At 38.1% G+C, this 27,922-nt stretch overlaps 1 protein-coding gene across 1 annotated transcript; it reads right to left on the bottom strand.

Annotated features, from left to right (window-relative positions):
• Positions 1-2,436: 2,436 nt before the first annotated feature.
• LOC132550221 (serine-rich adhesin for platelets-like) lies at positions 2,437-12,973 on the bottom strand. The gene is made up of 5 exons (XM_060214261.1): positions 12,515-12,973; positions 9,600-9,695; positions 6,419-6,652; positions 4,886-5,042; positions 2,437-4,103 (listed from the first exon to the last, which is right to left on the bottom strand). Exons 1-5 carry the CDS (start codon positions 12,971-12,973, stop codon positions 2,488-2,490), a joined length of 2,562 nt encoding a protein of 853 aa, XP_060070244.1. The 3' UTR covers positions 2,437-2,487.
• Between the last annotated feature and the right edge of the window lie 14,949 nt (positions 12,974-27,922).

Raw genomic sequence — 27,922 nt, 5'->3', positions numbered from 1 at the left:
TCTGGCTACAGATATCATTACAAGTCAGAGATCTATACCGGCTACAGATATCATTACAAGTCAAGAGATCTATACCGGCTACAGATATCATTACAAGTCAAGTCACAGATATCATTACAAGATCTATACCGGCTACAGATATCATTACAAGTCAAGAGATCTATACCGGCTACAGATATCATTACAAGTCAAGAGATCTATACCGGCTACAGATATCATTACAAGTCAAGAGATCTATACCGGCTACAGATATCATTACAAGTATACACAGATATCATTACAAGTCAGAGATCTATACCGGCTACAGATATCATTACAAGTCAAGAGATCTATACCGGCTACAGATATCATTACAAGTCAAGAGATCTATACCGGCTACAGATATCATTACAAGTCAAGAGATCTATACCGGCTACAGATATCATTACAAGTCAAGAGCTATATCATTACAAGAGATCTATACCGGCTACAGATATCATTACAAGTCAGGGATTACAAGTCAAGAGATCTATACCGGCTACAGATATCATTACAAGTCAAGAGATCTATACCGGCTACAGATATCATTACAAGTCAAGAGATCTATACCGGCTACAGATATCATTACAAGTCAGGGATCTATACTGGCTACAGATATCATTACAAGTCAAGAGATCTATACCGGCTACAGATATCATTACAAGTCAAGAGATCTATACCGGCTACAGATATCATTACAAGTCAAGAGATCTATACCGGCTACAGATATCATTACAAGTCAGGGATTTATTTTGGCTGTAGATATCATTACAAGTCAAGAGATCTATCCCGGCTACAGATATCATTACAAGTCAGGGATTTATTTTGGCTGTAGATATCATCACTATTTGGAGGTCCTCGCCTGGCCATAGATCTCAACATAAGGCAGAGTAAAGTGTTTTACAATTCAATGATTGTACACTAAAATTTTCTGATCTATTTTCATTGATTTTGTGCGTATCCTTTACCCATGTATTCACATGTCAATGAACTGTTAAAAAAGTTACTTAAAGTAGACTAATTGAGACATAACTATCCACGAAATCAAGTGAAAGCAAGGAAATTGCTTTTCTTTTTCCCCCTAAAGACCCTGAAAACTGAGCCCCTCGAAAATACATTATTTTACAGTATCTTATGGCTTAACATTTTTGAGAGTAAATAAATGTGATAGTACATGTGTAAAAAGGTATGATAGTACATGTGTGACACATGTGAAAGTACATGTATATACAGGTGAGTTAATAAATGTGTAAACAGAGTCATAGTACATGTGTAAACAGGTTTATTAGTACAGTTGTTAAGAGTTAAGATGGTATATATGTGAATACTGGTAGGTTTGATACCAAATGTGTAAATAGTGTGATACCAAATGTGTAAACAGTGTGATAGTACATGTGTAAATACCAGAAGGTGTGACAATACATGTGTAAATATGTGATCTCCTAAACTCCATTCATATGAAGTGATATAGTAATTGTAGGATATCATTCCATGTTAGACAAGTCACCTGTACAAGTGATATAGTAATTGTAGGATATCATTCCATGTTAGACAAGTCATCTGTACTAGTGATATAGTAATTGTAGGATATCATTCCATGTTAGACAAGTCATCTGTACTAGTGATAACTGTACAGATTTACTGATGAATGTTTGTAATAATTATTTTTAGAACAAGATTACAAATCTATGTACAAAAAGGAACCAGGTGATTCTGGAACCACGGACTTAAGTAATTGTATCATAAATCTCCATATATGTGTAGGACCAGCTGATTTATAATTGTTACTAAATAGGATTAAACTGATATTCAATGTTTAATCAATTTAATTATTTACAACAAGAGGCCTAAACAGTCATCTGACAATCAAACGATTTATCCACTATATGAATTATCCATTTGAAATTTGAAAAGAAGGTTGCTGGACTTCTCTATAACTGATTGCCTTCCCCAATGGTGTTTCAGACTAAATTTGGTTATAATGCATTTAAGCATTAAGGACCATTAGTGACCTAAAGTAAGATTTTTATTACCTTCTATATGGGTCCCAATACCAGGGCCCCTACCCCTACTCTACACTTACTAACCCCCTTGACTAAAGCATTAAGGAGGAGTAAATCTTTTCTAAAAGCAAAATTTTGACCACAGCACAAAACAGAGGATAAAGCATGATGTTAGATGAAAGGTTATTGAAACCCTGCTGATCTGATGACCTTTAAACTGTTTTATGTATCAGTATTTTAGGTACATTGCCTAAACAAAATCTATCCCATTCATTACTTTGAATAGCTTAAAACAGATTAGATAAACGCTACTTTCTAACTGAATCTGAAGAGAATGACAGTGGTATATTTTGTGTTCAATGAATACTTTTACAATAGAAACAAAACTTTTTGAAGAAATAAATAACAGAGCTGCAATATACAAGTAAACTTTCAGTAACACATAAATAACGTTTTCAACAAAAAGTCATTTTCGAGGCAAATTCTTCTTGGGTTTAAGAGTACGTCGGTATATAACAGTTCTGGGAGGAGATCCTGTCCTTGAAGGTGAAAAATCACGGGATGAAAGTTTAGGAAGGCCATCACCAAAGTTTGTCACTCCCCCGTCAGTTGCTGACCTTGATTCTTCCTCGTTACCATCACTGGCTGTTGACAGGACTGGAGCACTAGATCGTCGGGTTATCTGCTGTGATGTCTCTGTAGAATCTGATACTGGTGTGGATGAGTTAGTGGCTGATTGAGAAACAACAGATTCAGAAGTGCTTGAAGTGGCTGTGATGGCAGCACTTACCACTGGCTTGAAAATGTTTTGGTTGTTTGGAAAAATGAAACCACTTGAAGTTTTGGGTTTCACACCAAATGTCAAAGTTGTTACACTTGGAGATTCAGTCTTTGAACCAGATGCTCCACCTGCTGTTTGTTTGGATGGATTATCTCCCTTAATTGAAATATTTGACTGCTTGCTGAAATTGATGTTAGAAGAATGAGGCATGCTGGCTGGCTTTTCAGCTGTGCTGAGTGCTGAAGGAGAGTAGGGAGGTAAACTTTGACCAAGAGAAACTCGAAATGAAATAGCTCCACTTGAAGCACTTCCTGAACTGGAATTCAAATTATTTGAATTTCCAGAAAAAACTGGAATTTTAACCTCGAAGGGTGTATTTTGATTGATGGAGGGAGAAATAACAGAAGATGACATAGGAAAAGTTTGTGTATCTGAGAGAGAGAGCTTGTCAAGTCCCGAGGTAACAGTAGCTACACTGCTCTGGGGAGCAGCACTGTTCACTGACACAGATATACTACTGGCCATGGAACAGGACTCTGACACTACCTCCATAGGCTGTTCCTGCATGGCAGACATCACATTACCCGATTTACTGAGGCCTGAGACTGACTTCCTCGGTAAAAAATCAGATGTAGTTAATACTGGATACTTCCTTGTTGTCTCCCCTGGTCTAGCTCCAGACATGACTGACTGAGCACCACTTGGATCTGTAGAGCTCTCAAATTTAAAAGTAGAGCTTGTACTTGTTGGTTTAAGAGGCATAGCTGTTTGTATAGTGGAAACGGGCCTCTGTGTTGTCATGGTTACACTTGTTGGAGCTCTCACTACATTGGGGGGACCTCCGTTCCCTGAAAGAGACAGACTAAATAGCTTTGTTCCTCCCCCAGATGGGAAAGAAACATCAACACTGTTGTCAGAGCGTCTAGATTTTGGAACATTGATAGAACCACTGGTACTGGAAGTATCTGTTTTTGTACTAGTGCTACCCTGAGGCAAAGAAAACAGGCTGGAGGAAGCTGCACTTGACTGCTGAAAAAATGAGTCCAATCCAGGGACAACAGGTGTTTTGGCCATTTCTTGTGACAATTTCCTGCCAGCTTCCCATGACCCTGTGGCAATTTTAGTTCCTGAATCAAATCCTGAATCAAAACTGGAAACTATTGGTGTTTTTGTCAATCCTGGTGAGTCTCGCTCGGCACTGCTGCCTCGACTACTGAATCCCACTGATACTGGCTCTGACTGACTCAGCACTGGCATTTGCAAAGGCACGAGGGGCATCAATGGCCTGGCACCGTCCCCTCCTGGAAAATTCAATAACAATTTAAATATCACACTTTCATACTGACTATTATAAATATCTGCTTTCATAGATAACTTTTTTAAGAATAACCATATAGAGACCTTATTTGGTTATACAATCCAAAGAATAAAAGTAAGGAAAACAAAATAAACTATATTACTACATAGCAATGTTTGAAGCTTCTTTTTGACTCTGTCACTATATACATTGTCTCATCATACCTCACACAATTTTACTTTGTCACTATATAGATTGTTTCATAATACCTCACACAATTTTACTTTGTCACTATATAGACTGTTTCACGATACCTCACACAACTTTGTCACTATATACACTGTTTCATGATACCTCACACAATTTTACTTTGTCACTATATAGACTGTTTTACGATACCTCACACAACTTTGTCACTATACAGACTGTTTCACAATGCCTCATACAAAACATATTATAGTCTTACAAATAACTGCATTCATTGTTTGCAACTTCCTTGGCTCTATACAACACAGAGAACAAATATTTATAAATTATACACTATGTTTTTTATAAATCCTTTATAATTGTTAAAATGGAAGACATATTTTTTTCATTCTGAAATTTCAAACATTTACTAAGGAATTACTCTAATGTAAGTCTTTAATATATTTTCAACTTGTCTTGAGAAAAATCTTACACTTTGAGAGGAAGAGATTGTGAACAGACTGACAATGAAGAGTGTTATTACACTAGAGTGTTTCTATCTACCCATATCCATCCTATTCCCCGATGTAGTATACAAACCTGTTTTTTGCCATGATAGCTCTGAAATACTGTTCTCTACATTGTGTTTCTGTAGTAACCAAGCAGGCATATCTACTGCCGGCATGTCATTGGATGAAAACCAGGCCAGGTCAAAACACAGCAGACTGTTTAACTGTTTTTCAGAATCCTGCATCAGCTGTATAAATGAATTTACATAGTACTTAGTTCAACCGTATCTAAAACCCCAAACTCTTCAAATCTGCTTAGATTTCACCAAAACATTGACAGCTGATATATCCAAATATCTAACTGGATTCAATAATGATTTTGTTAACACTGAAGTTAGCCATGCAGAAAAGCCTACATATGATATTCTATAAACACACATCAGGGTTTTCTCTACTGTACTATACCTACATATCTGACAGTATGCCAGTATACAAAGCATTCTCCTTCTAATTTATACCACAGGTTTATTTACCTGCTGAATTCTTTTTTCTCTTCCTTTTTCCAAAACAATTTAGAGTAGTATTAGGGATGTCAATTCGATAGAAATTAATATTCAAATATTTATCTGACTCAGTATTCAAATATTTGAATATTTCATTTTCATGTCAATTCCAAATTAAAATGTCTGCAGATGATAATATTGGATGTTCATATTACCTGTATTTCATAATTACTGTCCTTAATTCTTCAACAGAAATGGCACAATGGAATGCTGATGAAAGTGACTGACAATACTGTTAACACCTAAGTTCATGACAGTATTACATGTACAGCTTTGATCTTTGTTGTTTCACATGCATGAGTTGTGAACCTTACCTGGATAGTGGTGATTCAGGCCCTCAGACTAATTAGTGTCAAGATGAGTTGTACAGGTGTACAACTTTGAACACTAATAATACTTTGGTAATTTAGCTGACAAAATTCCATTAAGAAATTCCAACAATTCATTGACAGTAAACAGATTAACTTAAGTTATCTTCCCAAACGTTGATATCATACAAATGTGAAAACAACTATGCAAGTATTATTAATTACTCGAGTACTGCACTACTGAACGAATATTTGAATATTCCTTGACATCCCTAATATGTACAGTATAATATACACAAATACAGAACAAATACCACAAAAATATAAGATAATGGGATTCTTATACAAAATAATGTTTATCCCTGTGCATTGTATTACTGCTGGAAACCAGAACAATGACATAGCACAGCAATCACTGTGGTCGCTTTGGAGAAAAATGGTCACTTATGTCCATGGTACCCTTCACCATACTGACTGTTTAATATGTTCCTGTATTAAGTGGCCTTGACCTTGACCATACTAAGCTTTTCAAAATGTTACTGTATTTACTGACCTTGACCATACTGAGATTTTCAAAATGTTCCTGTATTTACTGACCTTGACCATACTGAGCTTTTCAAAATATTCCTGTATTTACTGACCTTGACCATACTGAGATTTTCGATATGTTCCTGTATTTACTGACCTTGACCTTGACCATACTGAGGTTTTCAAAATGTTCCTGTATTTTCAAGTGTCCCAGTATTTACTGACCTTGATCCTAAGACTGATGTCCTTGGTACCCTTGACCATACTGAGTTTTTTGAAATGTTCCTGTATTGTTGTCTGGAGGTTCTTGTACCGCCTTAAGTGGTCCTCAACTGGCCTACGAATGTCCTGGATATCATTACCAAGAAGACGGGTCAGTTCCTCCTGGCGACTGTTAAGGAGAGAGACAAGGGAGGCAATCTCCAACTCCAGTTGTTTTTCCACCTTCTTCTGATTCTCCTGTTAGTATGAGGAACATTAAACGTGCATCCTAAACTAAAATGAGTTATTGCCCCTTGTGTATATATCACATCAATACAACAACAACAACAAACAAAAAAGAACAGTTTTGGAGACAAAAATAGTGTGTTCAGATTTTGAAGAGTTGAATAGTCATAGTTAAGATTTAACCAGGGTCTACTGACAAAAGGTACACAGTAATGCTGGTATACAATGGCATTCAAGTTATCTTGTATTCTAATTAGTTTTTCTGACTCAGTCTTACCAATGCCCCTTGATCACACTTTTTTATCTTCCATAAATGATGAATTTATCGATATCAAATAACATCTAATATACCAATGAAAAAAAACTGCCTGTATAAATAAAATGTATCAGAATATCTCCAATAAAGTTCTTACCAATTACTTAAAAAGAATTATGTTTATTAGTATCAAAAGCTTACGGAATTGGTTTAGAACTTTTTGGTCTTGGCAACGCATACTAAGAGAAGTCTAACTTTCTTGTATCTATGGGTAGTATTCTATTCACTGTAGCAAAAAATCAGAGAATTTTGCCAGGAACATGTCGCATAAGGCAAAAATAAATGTTTGTGTGTTATTGGCATGCTAGTTGGTGGAAATGTCAGAATAATGTGGCAAGACAATTTGAGGTTCACATTAATAAGTCTTTTTAGGAGGCATATCCAGCAGACAAATACGTCACGAGACCCTCTTTGAACATGACCTCATTGTGTGAAGCTACGTTGGCAAGATACCTATATAGACCTCGCATTTGTGTGATTGGTTTCAGACCTCTTCATTGACTACTAGAAGCATTCCAGGACTTAAACAGATCAGTTCCATAGCCATATGAAACAGATTGCGCGAGACCAACATCAGCCCATGATGTCTTGCTATCCTTTCAGATTTGCTACAGAGTTGGGCACTTAGCATTATGCAGGATACATTTGCAATTTACCAACTGGGACTGAAGTGCTATTCACAGACAGGTCCAGATTTCACCTTTATAGCAGTGATAGTCTTACCATCAGCTGCAAGGTCATTACAGTGATATTAGTATAATTCAGCTTTGTCAGTTCAGTGCAGGACGTTATCATTTGTGTGGCATTACAATACATGGAAGGACCCCTTTGGTTAAAGTGGGAGGCAACTTGACTGGTGTGCATTACTGTGACAAAATCCTATGTCAATATGGTCTTCCATTTATCCGTAACAGCCAGTATAACACCATTTTGCAGTCGTCTAGCGGGCTACGTTCAAAATTTCGCCATAAATAATCATAAATATACAATTATGATCATCGGGTATCCACCTCAAATTTATGACATTTGTAAACTGTACATTTCATTGTTTTTTATTTCTGACTTAGTCTATAACGTGAATAATGCACATCATCTTCTAAGTCTGAATCAAATGCATGATGGTATCTCCTTGGGATCATGCATGCACTTACAGCAATCTACATAGGTTTCAGGTTTTGAGGGGGGAATTTTCCCGGACCCCCAACTCACACACCAAGCCTTTGGCCTCGCTTTATCCAGGTCTACCAGATTTTTTTTCTATGGATGGTCCTCTTGTCTACCAGTTTAAAATGTGTTGAACACTGACTGTATCACCAGATTTGTCTCTAATCAAGCATGTTTTGGTTGAAATAGAACAGAAGTCAAACCCTCTGTTGATGTCTTATGCACTATGTAGTACAATGTCAGACATATTGCAGAACATTCCCAATATATTTCAGCATAATTTGATCACTTTCATGTAAAGTTAACATGTAGCATGCATCAATTCAAATAGTGGTCATTCACTTGTGAATCTGGGTTTGTATTCCTTTTGGAGGCTATAACTTTCAATATTGACTGAATGATAGTCTGATTCACAGGCATCATTATGAAGATAAAGCAATGTAGAGAAAAATTGGGTACAAAATATAATTTATTATTTTAAGTATGAGTTTACAAATTTAACAATCAAACTACAGTTTCTTTTATCCAGCAGTATATATCAACTGATATAAGCACTGGAGGTCCTTAAGAAGTGTGCAGGTAAGTTAGAGACTGAGCTCAGAGACTGTGACATCACAGACTTTGAACTCAGAGACTGTGAAATCACAGACTTTGAGCTTAAAGATTGTGAAATCTGAATTTGAGCTCAGAGACAGTGAAATCACAGACTTTAAGCTCAGAGACTGTGAAATCTTAATTTTAGCTCAGAGACAGTGAAATCAGAGACTTTGAGCTCGGTGACAGTGAAATAAGAGACTCTGAGCTCAGAGACTGTGAAATCTTAATTTTAGCTCAGAGACAGTGAAATCAGAGACTTTGAGCTCGGTGACAGTGAAATAAGAGACTCTGAGCTCAGAGACTGTGAAATCTTAATTTTAGCTCAGAGACAGTGAAATCAGAGACTTTGAGCTCGGTGACAGTGAAATAAGAGACTCTGAGCTCAGAGATTGTGAAATCAGAGACTTCGAGCTCAGAGACAGTGAAATCTGAATTTGAGCTCAGAGACTGCGAAATCGAGAAACTATGAGATCTGAGATTGTGAAATCACAGACTTTGAGCTCAGAGACTGTGAAATCTGAATTTGAGCTCAGAGAATGTGAAATCACAGACTTTGAGCTCAGAGATTGTGAAATCACAGACTTTGAGCTCAGAGAATGTGAAATAACAGACTATGAGCTCAGAGACTATGAAATCAGAGACTTTGAGGTTAGAGACTATGAAATCACAAGCTTTAAGCTCAGAGATTGTGAAATCAGACTTTGAGCTCAGAGACTGTGAAATCAGACTTTGAACTTGAGGTACAGTGCAACTTTGTAGGCATCAGCAATATACAAATGGATATTCATCATAACAACTGATATATAAATGTTTCCAATTACCTTTTTATCAACATCAATAATTCTTAATCTAAATACTGGTGTCTACCCCAAGCATACTTACATCTATGCCTCGAATGATGTCTTCCAGCAGCTGTATGCGATCATTGAGAGGAATCACTTTCTTCTTTACTTCTGTCAGTTTACTGGATATAGTGGCCTGAAACAGGACAGGATGAGAACATCTACATGTACGTTAAAGGTCTTCCTATTCCATGGTAGGGTTGGTTCAGACTTATAGCACTTAAGACAGCTATTATAACACTTCATTCTGTATATTACAATGTTACACCTGTAAACTAGTGTTCATACATGTAAATGTCTATCACATGTTGGCAATAGAAAAATGTTATGAAAGTTTTTAGTGTCAGGTACACAAGTCCAATTAAAATAAAGCTGTTGTACATGTCTAAACAGTGTACCCCGAACATTTCTGTTTTGTTTATTTTGTTACTATAACAGGTTCACAAAGATACAATTTACATTTAACACCTGTATCGTTTCATGTAATGGTTATAAAGCCCACCAAGTTTAAGTGAAATTAGTGTAAAACATTACGCTGATAAAGCCTAAAAAGTTTCAAAAATATTGGTAGAAAACTAGGAAAGAAAATCTCCAGTCAAAATCAACACAATGAAAACAAGGGGCAATAACTCCTATAAAAACAATCAAATCACACAGTTGTCCAAGAAAATATAAATTTATGTTGAGCTGAATAAGCTTACCAAGGTTTAAAAGATCAAATGATAACTGTAGAAAGAAATCTCCCGACAAATAAAGTTTGAGACAGACAGACAATGGTATACCATAACACATCCTAATTTTTACAGGTGTATAAAAACAAAATGACCACCCTGATGACACATACATTGCATGCCTTAATTAATAGATATATACAGTATGAACATTTTATATCATCTCAGATTTAGTATTTTTTTATCTTGGGTCAATGGAATGTCTACAGAATGGTTTTTGTACATTGTGTGTACAATGTTGTCGAGTCAAATACACTTGTATGACCCATATGACAAATACAAATTTTTAGGCATATAATTGAATGATGAAGTCAACACTCCAACACTAGGTATATAGATATATAAATTACAGTAAACAAACGTATATGTATGACCTAAATGTTAAAGTTGCCCAAAGCCAACAATGCTATAAATGTTGATAAGACAGTAGTCATATCCGTCTACCTGAAGTGACCTCTCACTAAACACAATAGGATGTCTGTGCCCTTACAGTGGTGGTTCATGTGGTGAAAATGAAAATACACAGCATGACCTTAATAAATTAAATGTTGTCAGCAAATAATCTGTTATGTATTCAAAAAACAAATGCTTACACAGCTGAATAGCTTTAGAATATTTTGCTGTACTTTGTTTAAGGATTTTGTGTATACGTAGTATATAACTTTAAATATAGATAATAAATGCATGGATTAAATTGCTAAATTATGAAACTAACACTACAATTTTATGAAACACAACATACAAATCATACCTTAGCTTGTTGATTCATCATCCAATTACATATTTATAATCTTCCTGTCCTGTTCTTCACAGCACTACATAAAACATTATATATTTATAATCTTCCTGTCTTGTCCTTCACAGCATTACATAAAACATTACATATTTATAATCTTCCTGTCCTGTCCTTCACAGCACTACATGTAAAATTACATATTTATAATCTTCCTGTCCTGTTCTTCACAGCACTACATAAAACATTATATATTTATAATCTTCCTGTCTTGTCCTTCACAGCATTACATAAAACATTACATATTTATAATCTTCCTGTCCTGTCCTTCACAGCACTACATGTAAAATTACATATTTATAATCTTCCTGTCCTGTTCTTCACAGCACTACATAAAACATTACATATTTATTATCTTCCTGTCCTGTCCATCACAGCACTACATAAAACATTACATATTTATAATCTTCCTGTCCTCTACAGTACTACATAAAACATTATATATTTATAATCTTCCTGTTCTGTCCTTCACAGAACTACATAAAACATTATATATTTATAATCTTCCTGTTCTGTCCTCTACAGAACTACCTAAAACAATATATATTTATAACCTTCCTGTCCTCTACAGCACTACATAAAACATGGTATAATTGATGGTTGTCTATAGTATGTAAGCAGTACATATACATGTACCTGATTAACAGAAGACAAAAAATTAAATGCAATAAACCAAGAACCTCTAACTGTAGTCAAATTTTACCAATGTAAGAAATTTGTATCTCATCATCATCAACAAAGTTAAATACAGTAAGTATACTTTTTATTTATATGCAGTCCAGCTTCAAATTTAAATCCTTTTCTGAGCTTTTGCCCCCTATAAAGACAACAATATTTACTGCTGCTTGACAGGACTTTAACCTCAGACCTACTTAAAAATTTAACATGGGGTGCTTTATCAAATCAAAAGCTCAACAGCTCTGTGTTATCTGGTATTCACCTGCTTTGTAGTGGTATAATCATAGGTTGACTTAACATTAACTTATATGATATTGTATCATCATGAGTTCAGCTGTGTGTGAGTTACACAATTATCGCCTAATAGCATGTTTATGTGTAAAATGAATAACATTAAAATATAATAGTGTAACAAATATCACTGTGGTACATACTTGATTGTATACAAATTGTACATAGTTTTTTCATCTGTACCACTTGGTAAATTAAACAATTATTTCTTGATATGAAAACATTTCAAAGGTTTGAAAAATATGATAGTATCACAAGTTACTTGACTATCGCAATAATATCACAATAGTAGTTTTACTATAGCAATACTATCATAATAGTTTTGTATGGACTTAATAGTCACCACTACTGCTTTGCAACTTATAAATAAACTCATAGCATTATTTACAAACTAATGAGTATTACCAGTACAGGATCTTAACTGATTACTTCACTCCAATTTATACTAGAATTTCATTATACCTGGAGGTATGATGCATGCTCCTTTATCTGAGCACAACGATGAGCCATTTTTGACCCCTTCTCAATACAACAGGCACAGTCTTTACACACAGCAAAATCACAGGTCATGCAATAAAAGGTCATTGGTTGATTATGCATTTTGCATATAACTTCGGTTATATCTAAATCACAATTCCATGATGCTTCACTATAAGGCATAGCTCCTTTTGACTTGTAATGAGAGATGATGTTTTCAAGTGTAAGATTTCCAGGTAATCCATCCAGACCATTGTCCAAGGACCAATGTCTCTGACAGAGAGGACAGTCGATATTGACACCAGGTGGACGCCTCATACGGAAATTTTGTTTGGCATTAATAATTCCCTCTAAACATTTCTTACAGAAATTATGGCTGCATGGTAGCATAAGGGGATTGTCAAAAAACTCTAAACAGATTCCACAAGTTAATTCTCCTTCCATGTTAACTATTTTCAGACGTAATAAATGAATTACACCTTTGATTTAACCATACACGTCATTTTTTCCGTTAACTTAGAAAAAACATGGTGTCTCTGAGTAGATCTGTATCAGAATTATCAAATCCCCATCCAAGCTGATAATTCTTGAACCCTCTGCAACATCTTCAAATTTGGGACACACATTCTTGGCACCGGGATTTGCAGAAAATCAATATAAACCCCAAATTAGCCTATTTTAGCGAGACGCAAAGTCCTATATATGCGTGCAACAAACCCGTTGCTATTTTCTGACGGTACAGGAAATAATTCATCTTGGTTTCGGTCAACAAATTTTCGTTTTTACTGCGATCGCCGTTCTTTTCAAGCTCTACTTACAGTGATATTCCATCTTATGATCAAGCGTTTAGGAAGATTATGTTTGGCTACAGTAAGAGTATGACCGTATAACGGAAACACGATTAATATCCGGATGTTATATTCAAGCGGCAGGGAAGGAAAACTCTCGGTTTTGAGCCCTGCGTAAGACATGAATTAAAATCATGTCTTCTTAAATAATTGTTCACAATTTTTTTCTTAATTGAATTAGTTCAAAACGAACATTTTATTTATTTTTATCGAAGTAATAATATGTACTTTTTGAAATAGGAATCGTCTGTCAATTTATGGTCTCAAAAGGCACTTCGAAAATGATGATGCATAGCTAAAATTGTATTTCAACTTTCAGAAGAAAAAATATGCTAACCAAAGTCAAACTATTTAAACAGGCGACAGAGACATCGATATCGAGTTTGTAAGTAGGACAGATACAGATGTAGAGGTAAAATGAGTTAGTGGCACTGTGGATACAGAAGTCAAGGTTGCAAATGAGACTGAAATTGTAGAGATACAGAGGTAAAAGTTGTATTCTCACTTTTTTTTTTCATCATTGGAATTAGTTTTATTCCTATCAGCTGTATTTTTCACTTGAGTTGTTGCTTTGGCTGTTTAGATAACATAGAAAGAAACAGGCTATTTATGCCATTATGCACTCCGATTCGGCTATTCCTGATTAGTTCAAACCGTAAATTTCCCAATTCGCAATCGTGTAAACAGGGATTTATCGCAATCGTGTAAACAGGGATTTCCAGCAGTGTGTTCATTTTGTTTTAAGTCGCTTACAGCAAACTTTACATAACTACTCACGTAGAATGCAAGCGCGCGCACACACACACACACACACACACACACACACGCACGCACTATGGTGACACTATCATTCAGAGGTACACACTCAGGCAAGGTGAAACCATCATACAGAGGTATAAACACTCCAGGCATGGTAACACCGTCATACAGAGGTATAAACACTCCAGGCATGGTGTCATCATACATAGATATACACACTTCATGTATGGTAACACCATCATACAGAGGTATAAACACTCCATGTATGGTGACACCGTCATACAGAGGCATAAACACTCCAGGCATGTGTCATCATACAGAGATATACACACTCGTGTATGGTGACACCATCATACAGAGGTATAAACACTCCAGGCATGGTGTCATCATACATAGATATACACACTTCATGTATGGTGACACCATCATACAGAGGTATAAATACTCCATGTATGGTGACACCGTCATACAGAGGCATAAACACTCCAGGCATGTGTCATCATACAGAGATATACACACTGGTGTATGGTGACACCATCATACAGAGGTATAAACACTCCAGGCATGGTGTCATCATACAGAGATATACACACTCCATGTTTGGTGACACCATCATACAGAGGTATACACACTCCATGTATGGTGACACCATCATACAGAGGTATACACACTCCATGTTTGGTGACACCATCATAAAGAGGTATACACACAGGGTGCAATGTTACTCTAGGCCAAACCAGTCTCTTCACTTATTCTCTTAAATGTCGAAAGTGAGGAAACTGCAATCTGGCTTTGGTGCGTACTTACACACACTATGGGAAAGAACCTGGAATTTAAAGCAACAAAAGCCACATTGCGCTCTCCTTATATATTACCTGGGCTCCCTGAAGCTTCAAGTACTATTTTAAGAAAACATGGAGGTAAAACTCAGATCCTTGCATCAATGTGCACACTTTTGATACAACACCTTTTCTTTTATGTACCAAATACATGTTTCTGGTTATTATGTTTGTGGTAATCCTTATTTAGACATGTGCTAAGGTAAAGGTTATGTTGTCCCATTATTTGTGTCTATATCTGCTTTAGTCCATGTCCCTGGATGTTGTTTCCTGCCTTGAGGCCTAGTCTGTCATGTCATAGTTATAATGGTGTGTAGCCTGACGAACATTCCCTTCAGTGTTGGGCTGTTCTCAAACCTCAATTTACTGGGGTAATAAAGGCATTTTCAGTACATAAAAAGATGCTGCATTAGGCCTACAGTGTGCAATTTGTCAGGTACTCAACTGTCACAGGCAAATCAGTCAGTAAATAGCCTTAATATGCTGATTGGACATTAAATTCACTGTGACCTCAGCAGCAAATAATGGAAACAAAGCAGTTTGTTGGTCTTTAAAAAACAATACCAAACAAAGAAATAAATAAGTATCTGTATTCAACTTCATGGAACAATGATACACATATTAACAATTACTTTATTTCCCACAACATTCACATGCATGTCTTTACAGGTGGTCCAAGTCACATTGTACCAAAACAAATTCACAATAAACTGCTAATGGCAATAAGGTTGGATTGTTGCTATGTGTCCATAACATTTTTTATGCAAACCAGACCTGAACCAATCAGCTAACCCAATCATTATAAATACAAATGGACGTAAGTTGAAAACTGGGTAAAGCTGCAGAAAATGTAGGTCAATTCTTCATCTAAAGCTTAATGAAACCTTCATGCAATTAATAAATCAGCAAGGTAATTTAAGCCCAACTCTCAAATTAAACTTGCCGCAACCTTTCAAAGAATTTGGCCAAAAATCAAGAGTAATACGTCCCAAATATTTCAGGAGTTTAAAATTCAAAATATTTTTACAATTTGAGTTTACGTTATCCAAGTTTAACCTTGAAAGAACCTTCAAACAATAAATCAATAATGCAACTAAATTCCAACCTTGAAATAACCTGCCCAACTACACACCTTTTGATACAAGCCAAAAGTACAAAACATGGTTAAAAAAAAAAACAAACTATGTTCACAAGTTGAGTTTAAAATATCTGTGTTTATCTTTGAATGACCTTCTATAGAACTTTCATAAGGCACCTCAAGACCCTTCCATATATGAAGAGTATTGGCTTCAAGCATATATGGGTCTGGAGAAGAAAATTGTTGAAAGTTTAGGCCATTTTGATCTTCAGACCTTTGACCTTTGAGCCCATGACCTTGGAATTTAGCAAAAATATTCCTTTCATTTGTCCCTACAACTTTTATTTGCAAATGCCTATACAAAAAGATTTTATATTATAACAGTTTTGGAGAAAATTGGTGGTGTAAGATCTCCTACTTGCAAATGACCTTTGACCCTCAAAGATTTACAAATATTTAACAAATTAGTCCCTACAACTTTCAAATGCATAAGTCTATCAAAATGTTCACAGTTTGATAGCTAATTAGCAGTTATTTGCTTTTTCTGGACTTTGGGCCTTGCAATATGGCCAAATTACCCATTTGGGCCCCGCCCTCAGTCCCCCTAGGGGTCAGCCTCACCATTTGTATAATTTTGAATCCCCACTACCTCAGGATGCTTTCAGTCACATTTGGTTCAAAAACCATCTATTAGATTCAGAGAAGACGTCCTTTAAAGAAATACGGCCAAATTACCCCATTTGAACTTTAGAGAAAAAAAAAAATATTTCCATTTTTGGCCCACATACAGCATTCTCTGTGTTCTAACACAAATATGAAGATCAAAACACAAAATGTCTGACAAACATGACAAACAAATGAAAATGCAGAACATGTATAAGAGGAAAGTGAACATTCGATGGAGCTGCAAATACCTACAGCTATTGTAGATCTACAATAACAGCTAACATTCAGTATGATTTGTACAAGTTACATTTTTTATATCCTATTCAACTACTAGTGGATCAAAGTTAAATGCATTTATATGCACTATCTGAACTTTTTATTGAATATATGTTTCATTGATTTTAAGTTATGTGGTAAACAAAATCACATGTTTACATTACCTCGGGGCACTGCATAGGCTGTTTTACAAGCTAGAAAAGTATGGGATAACTGTTTGAAACTCATATATTTTTCTCTGAATTTATCTGAAAAATGCATTTTTAGTTTTAATTAAAGAATTCTTTTTAAAAAATGGTATTATAAATATAATAAAAGAAACCTAGAGAAATCAATAGGTGCCAGACATGTCTCATCGTTTTATTAACCAGGAAGTAGAAAGTCTATATCTCTAACACATAACAAGGGTCATTTTGGTATTGTCTAGATTCACTGAATATCAAACAGCAATATATTACAAGTCAAGTATTTGCGCATTAACAGAATATCTAGCCTTCCTACTGGCAGCTATTCCGAACTTTTCGGAAAATAAATCTAAATCAAATCTGGTATGAGTACGTTTTTCCGATTATCATGAACTTTGTTTACATCCTATCTTTTGTCCTTGCTAAATTATCTATGTTTATTTGACCATTCTAAAAGGTCTATGTTGAATAATCATGCAACTAGTTCAAAGGTCAGGAAGACACTGAATGAATGTTTGGTGTATTGAACAACATCAAAGCAATTCACATTATCATTTAAAAAATATTTCTGATTTTTATTTTTTTACAAAACTGAAGCCCTCTGTATGTTGAATAAGAGGAAAGAGATAAAAACTACTTATGTCTACCGTTATTGACATTCCATATTTGGAATAAAATATTCAGACATAACGGTCTCAGGTAAAATCAACAGATAATTGAATGTTTTGTTCAATAAATCAATAGTTTATTTTGATCTTAATAGATCAATGTCACATAATTTCTATCTTTCTCTGATAAAATACTGTAACATCATAAGCAAACCCGTTACACCCTTTTAACCGTATCAAAGTATACTATAATTATTGTTATTAGACTGGATTCAAATTATATAAATGTAGTAAAACTGTAAATGTAGAATGAATACAACTTTGTCGAAGGATGAACGTGTGGATTGATAGACTGGATAAGAAAATAGGTGAATTTTCAACGCTAATCATGTATTGGGACCTTGAAATTATAGGGATGCAACTCTTTCAGTAATGAAACACTGTTTTTCTGGATTAGTATATTCATTATTCTTACTATGGTAACATATTCGTATGCCATGAAAAAGAACAAAATTTTAATAGTTAATTTAGTTTAATTCTCTCTCTCTCTCTCTCTCTCTCTCTCTCTCTCTCTCTCTCTCTCTCTCTCTCTCTCTCTCTCTCTCTCTCTCTCTATCACACTCACACACACCTTCACCCACATACACCCACACCCTCCCCAAAAAAAAAAAAAAACACACACACACACACACACACACACACACACACATATAGTCATATATAATTTCACTTTATTTGTCATCATTATCGCTAGTTCGCTTTTCTGGGCTTCTGAGATAAGTCATTTACAGGTACATTTGTATGCTTCACTGAAACTCCACTGAAACACTGAAAGTGTTCGCTCCTGCTTTACAGGTAGTTTTATGTGATTTTTGCATCTTCCATGTGTTTAACTGTAGTAGATCTGTTTGAGAGGTGATAAGCTGGCACGCAAAACACTTAACATTGGTTTTATAATGCTGTACTTTAGTTTCTGTTGATTTTTTCAAACGTGTTTACACGATGTCTTTTGTATTATTTATCTATGTATTTATCAGATGTCGCTATTTCTACGAGATACCATGGGTTACGTCCCCTTAGCGTTTATCGAGTGGTAGACATGATAGCTCACAGGTATAATGGGCAAATTATGGATGAGTGATTTTATCAAAGTACTATTACAGACAACGTAGGTACCATTTACGCGGAGACCCGTACAGACATGGTGCAACGCGGTATGTCCTCAATAAGTGCATGTGAGTTTATTTATCATTATTTTCTACTTTTGTTTGTTTGTTTGTTTTATGCATATTATTAATGTGAATTTCACCATTTTACCAACTTAATGCACTAATAAGTCGCCTTTCACCAGCCGTCCGGGGTTCGATTCCCGGAATGGATGAGAAAATGCATGGGGTCACCTGCCCGACTACGTGAGTTTATCCCGGGTACTTCGGTTTCCTCCCACAGTAAGACCTCTCGCGAGCTTCCATCCGAGCTAACAAGAGTGATGAATATAAGTTGGAAACAGGACTTTATTTTCACTGTCTTTTCACGAAATGTTTTTACTGTCTGCAATTTAGGGGTCTGTTAGCATTACTCGATGGTGTCACAATATCTCAGTGAAAGCCAAGCTATTGTTGACAGGTCGCAATAGGAGCTTTGACAGTTAGACTAAATACCATTGGTCAGAGGCCGAAATGCTACTCAATGTCATATGAAAAATAGAATTTGATTGGTTAAGAGACGTGTCGAGAATTCTTTACCAATAGTGTCCACGACTTTTCTTGTCACTTTCGAACAAGACGCCGATGAAAGAAGACAGTTAAGAATTCTCGTTATTGTCTAAAGATTTAGAACCTGCACGTGACATTGGAGCACTAAGAGCTAATTCCCAGGGAAGCACCTGTGTCACAGTACATTATGTGGTGTCTGGTATTTTGAGGACATGTTTGACTCGTTCTAGTATTTTAAGATAGCTGCATAATGTTTTAACTATATCCTAGTAATTTTATGGACATGTTCCCCCCCCCCCCCCACATACACACACACTCTCTCTCACCCCCTCCCTCTCTCCCTCTCTCTCCCCTCCCTCTCACTCTCACTCTCTCTCTCTCCCTCTCTCTCCCCACCCCCCCTCTCTCTCTCTCCATAGGCATGCTACTTTCATATCAAAAACATTAAAGTCCATGCGAACTAAATGTACCTGACAAGGCGTGTCGACATCGTATATCACCGTATATCAGGCGTGACCATGTTCCATCATAGATAATACTGATCTCCTTTTATTTCAAAAAGGCGATTTTATGTACATCTTACAGTCACTAATTGGTATACGCACCTGACCGCAGTAGGTTCAAAATAGCAAATACAAGTTTTAAAAATAAAGTTATAGTAATTCGTACTTCGTGTAAATACGGGCAACTGCTTTGAACTAAGAGTAAAATGGCTATCCGACCCAGGTTAACAGCTTAACCGTATTGTGAACATACTGTGAACGGACTTCAAATGTAACTCTCAGGTTTACAGTTGTCCCTATTTGATCCAACTTGACCGTAGTACTAACCGCACTGCCATGTCACTTCGGTCAACACTGCGGTAAACACTATAGCCAAATATACTTATTTACGGTCAGCTATGGTCAAATTCCTTCAACCTACGATTCACAGTACGGTATTGACATACAAGCTCAATATAAGGATGTTTTGCACATATTGAAGAAAAAAATGGCAAACTGCGGCCAAATAAGTGTTCTCGAAGTTCAAACTACGTTTGTAAGTGTACGGTGTAAGTTAGTGTAGTGTCACATAATAGTGTACGGTGTAAGTTAGTGTAGTGTCACATAATAGTGTACGGTGTAAGTTAGTGTAGTGTCACATAATAGTGTACGGTGTTAGTGTAGTGTCACATAATAGTGTACGGTGTTAGTGTAGTGTCACATAATAGTGTACGGTGTTAGTTAGTGTAGTGTCACATAATAGTGTACGGTGTAAGCTAGTGTAGTGTCACATAACGACTGCTCCTTGTCTCATTCTCCTCATTTTAGTTAAGATTATAATTAGGGGAGAGTTATTCACGTTTAACTCCGAAGCATGTCGACATATTAAATTCACGCAATTTAGGCAGTTTTCGTGCATTTTGTTTATATGAGGCATGTTTTGAACTACATGTACTTTCGTCTTACATTTATATTGTTTTGGCAACAGTACTGTCGGCGTTCACTGCGAACACCGGCTTGTTAAACGAATCGTTCACAGCGAACGATCAACTTTTCTCTTTCAGCGGTCAGAAAAAGATCTTGTAGATTACATATACTCACACAATGTGACAGTACCGCATTAGGAATCAGATTACCTGCCCCTGCTAGTGTCTGACAGCAAAGGAAAACGACTAGCAGGTGTATGTAGGGGGATAATTCAAAACTGCCCATACAGTTTGCTTGTAGAGCTGGTGCCAATTCATCAAACCTTGTTGCCTTACTCAAGGAACAAATCCCCATACTAAAGAGGAAATTTGGTAAACCTGTTTATGTTTATTTCTGGGGTGGAACTTGTGATATCACAACAAAGCAAGGTAAATTCATAGACATTGCCGGGAGTTGTGTTAGTACTGTGAACAAAATCATAATTACAAATGTGCAAGAGATTACACAGTTAAACGGGGATGCAAAATTCAGTTTATAGGGGTACCAGTTTACTCTGTGAGTCTCTACAACGACATTAAAGGTCATAAATCTCCATATGAATTCCTCGAATCAGATGATGAAGTTGCCAGACAGGTACGGCTCTTGAATTCTAAAATTGAAAGTCTCAATACTGAACTCGGAACAACAACACTCAAATTTAATGCTGACCTGCGTGACTGCAGAAAGAAAGGGAAAGAGCGCTATTTCATAGACTTACTAGAGGATGGTCTACACCCCGGAGAACTACTAACAAGGAAGTGGGGGTGTCGATTAAGATTGGACATCATAAAACAGTGCTATATTGATAAGGAAGTGCTAGAAGTGGAAGTTGACAAACAGGAACTTTTAGCTTTCGAACAAGCTAAAGGACTAGCATGGAACATCTTGGTGATCAGCCTCCAGAGGAACAGCTGGGGGGTCAGGATGACACGGCGTCATTTGATCCCAAGGTGGCAAATGACACGCTTCTTGTCATAATGAAGAGTTTTGATGAACAACGCGAAACACAAATGGGAATATTTCGTGAGGTTATGAAAGAGTTTAATGAGGAAAAAAGGAAACACCTCGCGGAACATAATGAAATGATGAGGTCTTTCATGCAGGAGGCGCGCCAAGAGATCAGGAGCGCCCTGTCTCAGCAAGCACCACCATTAGCCCAGAGGTCCTTCGTTTCAGACGAGCAACAAGATGGATTTAAAACCACACGGGATCAAAGATCATATGGCGGCTTTGATGAGGAACTGCGAGTGATACGCGAGAGAGAATACTCATATTCAAGCCCAAAATTATTCCCAACTCAGTGGACTGAACAACTCGCTCTCTAGTACACCCTCGGAATGCACGCTTCAGAACGCCTCCACAGGGGCCCAGGGAAAGGCCCGCAGACAAAACTCCCGGTATTTGAAGGAAAAGATGTGGAGACTTTCATTGTTCCTTTTGAAAGACTAGCAGATCGGTATCACTGGTCAGATAGTGAGAGGGTTGATAGGCTGTATGAATGTCTCAAGGGGAGGGCCATGTGGTATGTCTGCTCACTTCCAGAAAACATGAGAAAAGATTCTGAGGCAAAGTCTTGTCCAGCGGTTTGGACGGAGGGACCCTCCAACAACAGCAAGATCAAAGCTGCACGAAATACGGCAACATAGCTTGAGCAACGATGAATTTGGAGAGGAAGTTAGACGCCTAGTTACTTTGGTTTATCCGGGGTAGATTTAAACTTACAGGACCAATTAGCTGCAGAAGCCTTTCTTAAGGGGTACAAGACCTCACGGATAGCATACGACGTTTTGAACAAGAACCCCAAAACGCTCAATCAGGCAATAGAAATGGTAACTTCACAGGAGCACAGCTTTAAAGCCACCCTGGGGAGAGAAAAAGAACTACGAGACAGAGCCCGCAGAGTTTCATGGGCAGATGGGGCCTGTAGTGCGGATACAGATGATGAAGGGGTGCTGAATGCACAGCGTGTTCAAATTCCGCCAACTGCCGCCAGCCGGGATGGACTTGAGGCGAGAATGAAACAACTTGAGGATCTGATTAAAAACAGCTCGCTGGAGTGTCGATCAAGATTCGATCAAACTATGAAGGAACGCCAGTCGGCTACTAAGGAAGGTAAGGAATGTTACCGGTATGGTGGCAAGGGTCACTTTCCGAGAGATTGTAGCTCTGGTAGGTCCAGATCGCCTACACCTCCGCGACATGACGTAAAGATTACCAGGGCCAGCAGAACGGGGAAAGGCATTGTTGTTCCGATAATTGTCAATGGGGAACCTACTGAAGCTGTCATCGACACGGGAGCGAACGCAACAGTTATCTCTGACAGGTGGGCGAAAGAGGTTGGACTCAAGTATGAGAAACCGGGAACGGAAATAAAGTTATTAACAGCGGAAGACGGGGCACAGATGACTGGGGTAGGAGTAGTCACTGCGACTCTCCAACTTGGTGCGGAAGTGAAGAAATTACCAGTGGTGATAGCCCCTATTAGGGATAACATGCTAGTTGGTATTGACCTGCTCCAATCGGTACATGCAGTCATCCATACAGGAGAGAAAAATATTGAAGTCAGTGGGAAGTTAATTCCAGGTCTTTCCCAAATGGCTGATACTGATGTTGCTAGAAGTGTAGTGCGAGTTGATGCTAGCGTGGCGATTCCACCAGGAAGTGAGAAAGTGATAGTGGGTCGGTTGGAAAATCCCTCTCCACCTTCCCAGGCAATATTAGAGACATTCAATCATGTCTTGTCTGTATGAACCAAACTGTTCCTGTGAGAGTCCTTAATCTGAAGGACTGCGAGATCAAACTCTCGGAGGGCACCTTCCTAGGAAAAGTTGAGGAGGTAGATGTTGACCAGAAGTTCAACAACGCAGAGGAAGTTTTCCCTACTGCAGAAACAAAACATTTACAAGACTCTGTAGGTGTGGATCTAGGTGTTCCTTTACATTTGCAGGACCTTTTCTCAGAATCCTCGAATGGCCTAACAAATCCTCGAATGGCCTAACAAATCCTCAGAGACAGAGACTCTGTATGCTTCTAAAGAAGTTCCCTGATATCTTTGCAAAGGACGACTACGACTTGGACACTTTCAGCGGTTTAAAACATCGAATTGACACCGGTGAAGCAAGGCCAATACGCCAGCCAGCCAGGAGAACTCCATTAGGATTCCAAGGCGAAGAAGATAACCACCTTCAAGGACTGATGGAAACTGGAGTTGTCATCCCATCAAGTTCCGAGTGGGCATCACCAGTAGTGCTAGTTCGGAAAAAAGACGGTGGCGTGCGATGGTGCGTTGATTACCGAAAGGTTAATGAAGTCAGTGTTAAGGACGCCTATCCACTTCCAAAAATTGAAGAGTGTCTTGACACCTTAAGTGGCGCAACAATATTTTCGACCATAGATCTGATGAGTGGCTACCACCAAATTGAAGTTGATGAAAGGGATAGGTCAAAAACTGCATTCGTAACAAAACAAGGACTCTTTGAGTACACCAGGATGCCTTTTGGCTTGTCGAACTCTCCTTCCACTTTCCAGCGTGCAATGGAGCTAGTCCTTCGAGGACTCCAGTGGTCAGTTCTCCTGATCTATTTGGACGATGTAATAGTGACCTCTAGATCCTTTGAGGAACATGTGCAGCATCTACGCAAGGTTTTTACTAGGATACGTGAACATGGTCTAAAACTCAAAGCGAAAAAGTGCTGCCTATTCAAGGAGAAGGTACTGTTCCTAGGTCATGTCATTGACGGCAGTGGAATTTCGACTAATCCAAAGTTGGTGGAAGATGTCCTTAAGTGGCCAGTTCCAGGTAATTCTAAGGAGCTTCAGTCTTTCCTTGGTCTTACCAATTATTACAGGCGGTTTGTTAGGGGTTATGCCGAGATTGCTCTACCATTACACGATCTCACAAAGAAAGATGCTAAATTTGAATGGGGAGATCGGCAAACCGAGGCGTTTGAGGCACTAAAGAACTCAATTACCGCCTCTCCAGTTCTGGCTTATCCACTTGACAACTGCATGTTTGTTCTGGACACGGATGCATCAAACCGGAGTATAGGTGCCGTCCTTTCGCAAATCCAGAACGGAGAGGAGAAGGTTGTGGCCTATGCGAGCAGAAGATTGACTCCCGCCCAAGAAAAATACTGTGTGACACGACGGGAACTTCTTGCAGTTGTAGCTTTCTGTACACATTTCAAGCACTACCTTCTCGGCCGTAGGTTCTCACTGCGAACAGATCATAGCGGCCTGTCTTGGCTTTTTCGCTTCAAATCACCACAAGGACAACTAGCAAGATGGCTGGAGCAGATTAGTCAAAGATGCATGTTAATGCGGATGCTTTGTCTCCAGGAAGAGCAAATGCAAGATGAGGATCTAAAACCTTTGCATGCCATAATATGCAATGGAGAGACAATGGCCGAGGAGGAGGCCCAGGCCCGTAGTCCCGCCCTGCGGAAATACCTGCTTACTCTCACACAACTCAAACTGGTACAGGATGTCCTCTACTACCAATGGGAGGATGCTGGACAGGAGTCACTGCGACTCCTGGTACCGTTCCAACTAAGGAAGGAAGTCATACAGGCCTGTCATGGGGCCATATTCTCAGGTCACCAGGGGGAGAAGAGAACCCTTGAGCGAGTGAAGAAAAGCTTTCACTGGCACAGCATGTCAACAGGTGTGGCCATATTTGTCAGAAAATGTCATGCCTGTGCCTCAGAGAAAAAGAACACAAAGACAATGAGAGCATCTCTCCAGACCTACATCAGTGGGGCACCTATGGATAGATTACAGCTGGATATCGTTGGCCCTTTTCCAACCAGTGATGCTGGGAACAAGTATATACTTGTCATTATAGACCAGTTTACCAAATGGGTGGAGGCCTACCCCATCGGGCAACAGGACAGCGAGACGACTGCAAGGAAATTGGTAATGGAGTTCATATCTAGACATGGTACACCTCTGGAGATCCATACCGACCAAGGCAGGAACTTCCAAAGCTCTCTGTTTAGGGAAGTATGCCGACTTCTTGGAGTAGCACAGACCAGGACAACCCCGTACCACCCTTCTTCCAATGGACAGGTTGAACGATTCAATCGCACACTGCTTCAGATGATAAGGTGCTATCTAGACCATGGGCAGGCACATTGGGACGAAAACATACCGCTTCTCTTATCAGCGTACAGAAGTACACCACATCCAGCTACTGGGTTTACACCAAATCGCCTTATGCTGGGCAGAGAGGTCCATGCCCCTTCCGACCTGATTTACAGGGATCTTAAAACCTTGCGCGATCCTTACGATCCCCCCACCTATCTTGATAGGTTGTTAGAGGGAATACACCTAACTGAGCAGGTAGCAAGAAAGACTTTGAAGGCTTCCCAGGTCCACCAGAAAAGATTATACGATTTACGCGCTAGGGAAAGGGAGTACGAACTTGGAGACCTGGTATACGTAAAGAACCAGTCAAGAACACTGGGTCAGTCCCAAAAGCTTCAGCCTGTTTGGAAAGGTCCGTTTGTGATCACCAAGAAGTATGGCCCTGTCGTGTATGAGGTAAGTGACCGCAAGAAGGTGTCTGTTCTTCACCACGATCGTTTGAAGCGCTACTTATCGGATGTCGTCCCAGCCTGAGTCACCAAGTTGAAACATACCCTTGAAACCTCTGTCCTTCCTACAATTGTTGAGGAAGACCACCCTTCCCCTGATGTAAAGGAAACAATGACAGACAGGGAAGTAATCCCTGTTGGGCAGCAGTTCCCCCCATCATATCTGTCTTCCACTCAGGGCGACGTATCGTGCTCTGATCCGAGGGCATTCCTGCCAGCTGGAACTTCCTCACAACAACCAGAACAGGATGGACGAACTTCTCGGTTTGGACGGAAATATAAGGAACCTATACGACTTGACCTTTAGCAGGAGCTAAAGGAGAACCTAGAGGGGGATGGTGTAATGCGGCCGTGATTCCGGACCGCCGGACCGGTTTCTATTTTATGTGTTAGACATTGTTGATGTTTTTCCGGTTTTTTGTCGAGTTTTACCGCCATTAAAGGTTGACAAAACTCTGACGAGTTAACTTGTCATTGCGGAGGCCTTCTACAAATATTCGAGCACAAGAATATGTTAATACAAAGAAAAATTTGTCGAGATTAATACCTTCCTACTGTCTGCAGCTATCATTAATGGGTGGTAATTTTTTACTAAAATGTACATTTTGGGCTTTGAACAATGTTCTGTAGACATGTGGAGGTGTAATTTACAATGCGCCAGTCAAATGGAACTGAAACATGCCACACTTTTCACATTTAAACATCCACATGTTATATCACAGAATTAACAATATCTGGTATAGTTGTATGTTCTTATCATTTGATTAATTTCTGTTGTTACAATACTTCACTGTACGCTAGTTTGATTGTTTACCTACGGGTAGAACCCAATCAATAAGATTTTCTTATGATTATTCTTTGGGATTAGTGACCTCTCTATCTTGCTTTTGACATTAACTTTTACCAATAAATCGCCTCACAGGTTTTAACCATTTAGACCCTTAGTATTACTGACGAGTCTTGTTAGACAGAAATAGCCGTATAACCCAATTAACTTCATTATATGGCTTTACTCTATCGGATCCCAAATTAATTTTTGTACCATTGTTTTATAATGACTGCCTAACGTTCCAGTATCTATTAGTATGTTTCTTTTTATTCATAATTGAAAAAAAATGTTGAGATTCAAATTCTACATTCCTTTATCTACGGTTTGTATAAGGATCCCGTGTTTTATTTCATGATTCCTGGAATTTTTATTCTAAAGCGTCAGATATATTAAAGAACATCACAGAATTCAGTTTGGGGTTTTTACTCCACCGCTCTTTCTCACCAAGGCAGAAGGAGTCAGGGAGTAATAACTGAAAGTTGATCTTAACGAAACGCCAAGGAGATGTAATCTTATATGAAGTTTACAGGGGGCATGGACGATTGACT

Source organism: Ylistrum balloti, unplaced genomic scaffold (genome assembly GCF_031769215.1).
Source record: "Ylistrum balloti isolate Yb309-2 unplaced genomic scaffold, AGI_CSIRO_Ybal_v1 Utg370110, whole genome shotgun sequence".
In the NCBI taxonomy this organism is placed as follows: domain Eukaryota; kingdom Metazoa; phylum Mollusca; class Bivalvia; order Pectinida; family Pectinidae; genus Ylistrum; species Ylistrum balloti.
The sequence above is the reverse complement of the archived record's forward strand: the minus strand, read 5'-3'. Positions and strand labels throughout refer to the sequence as shown.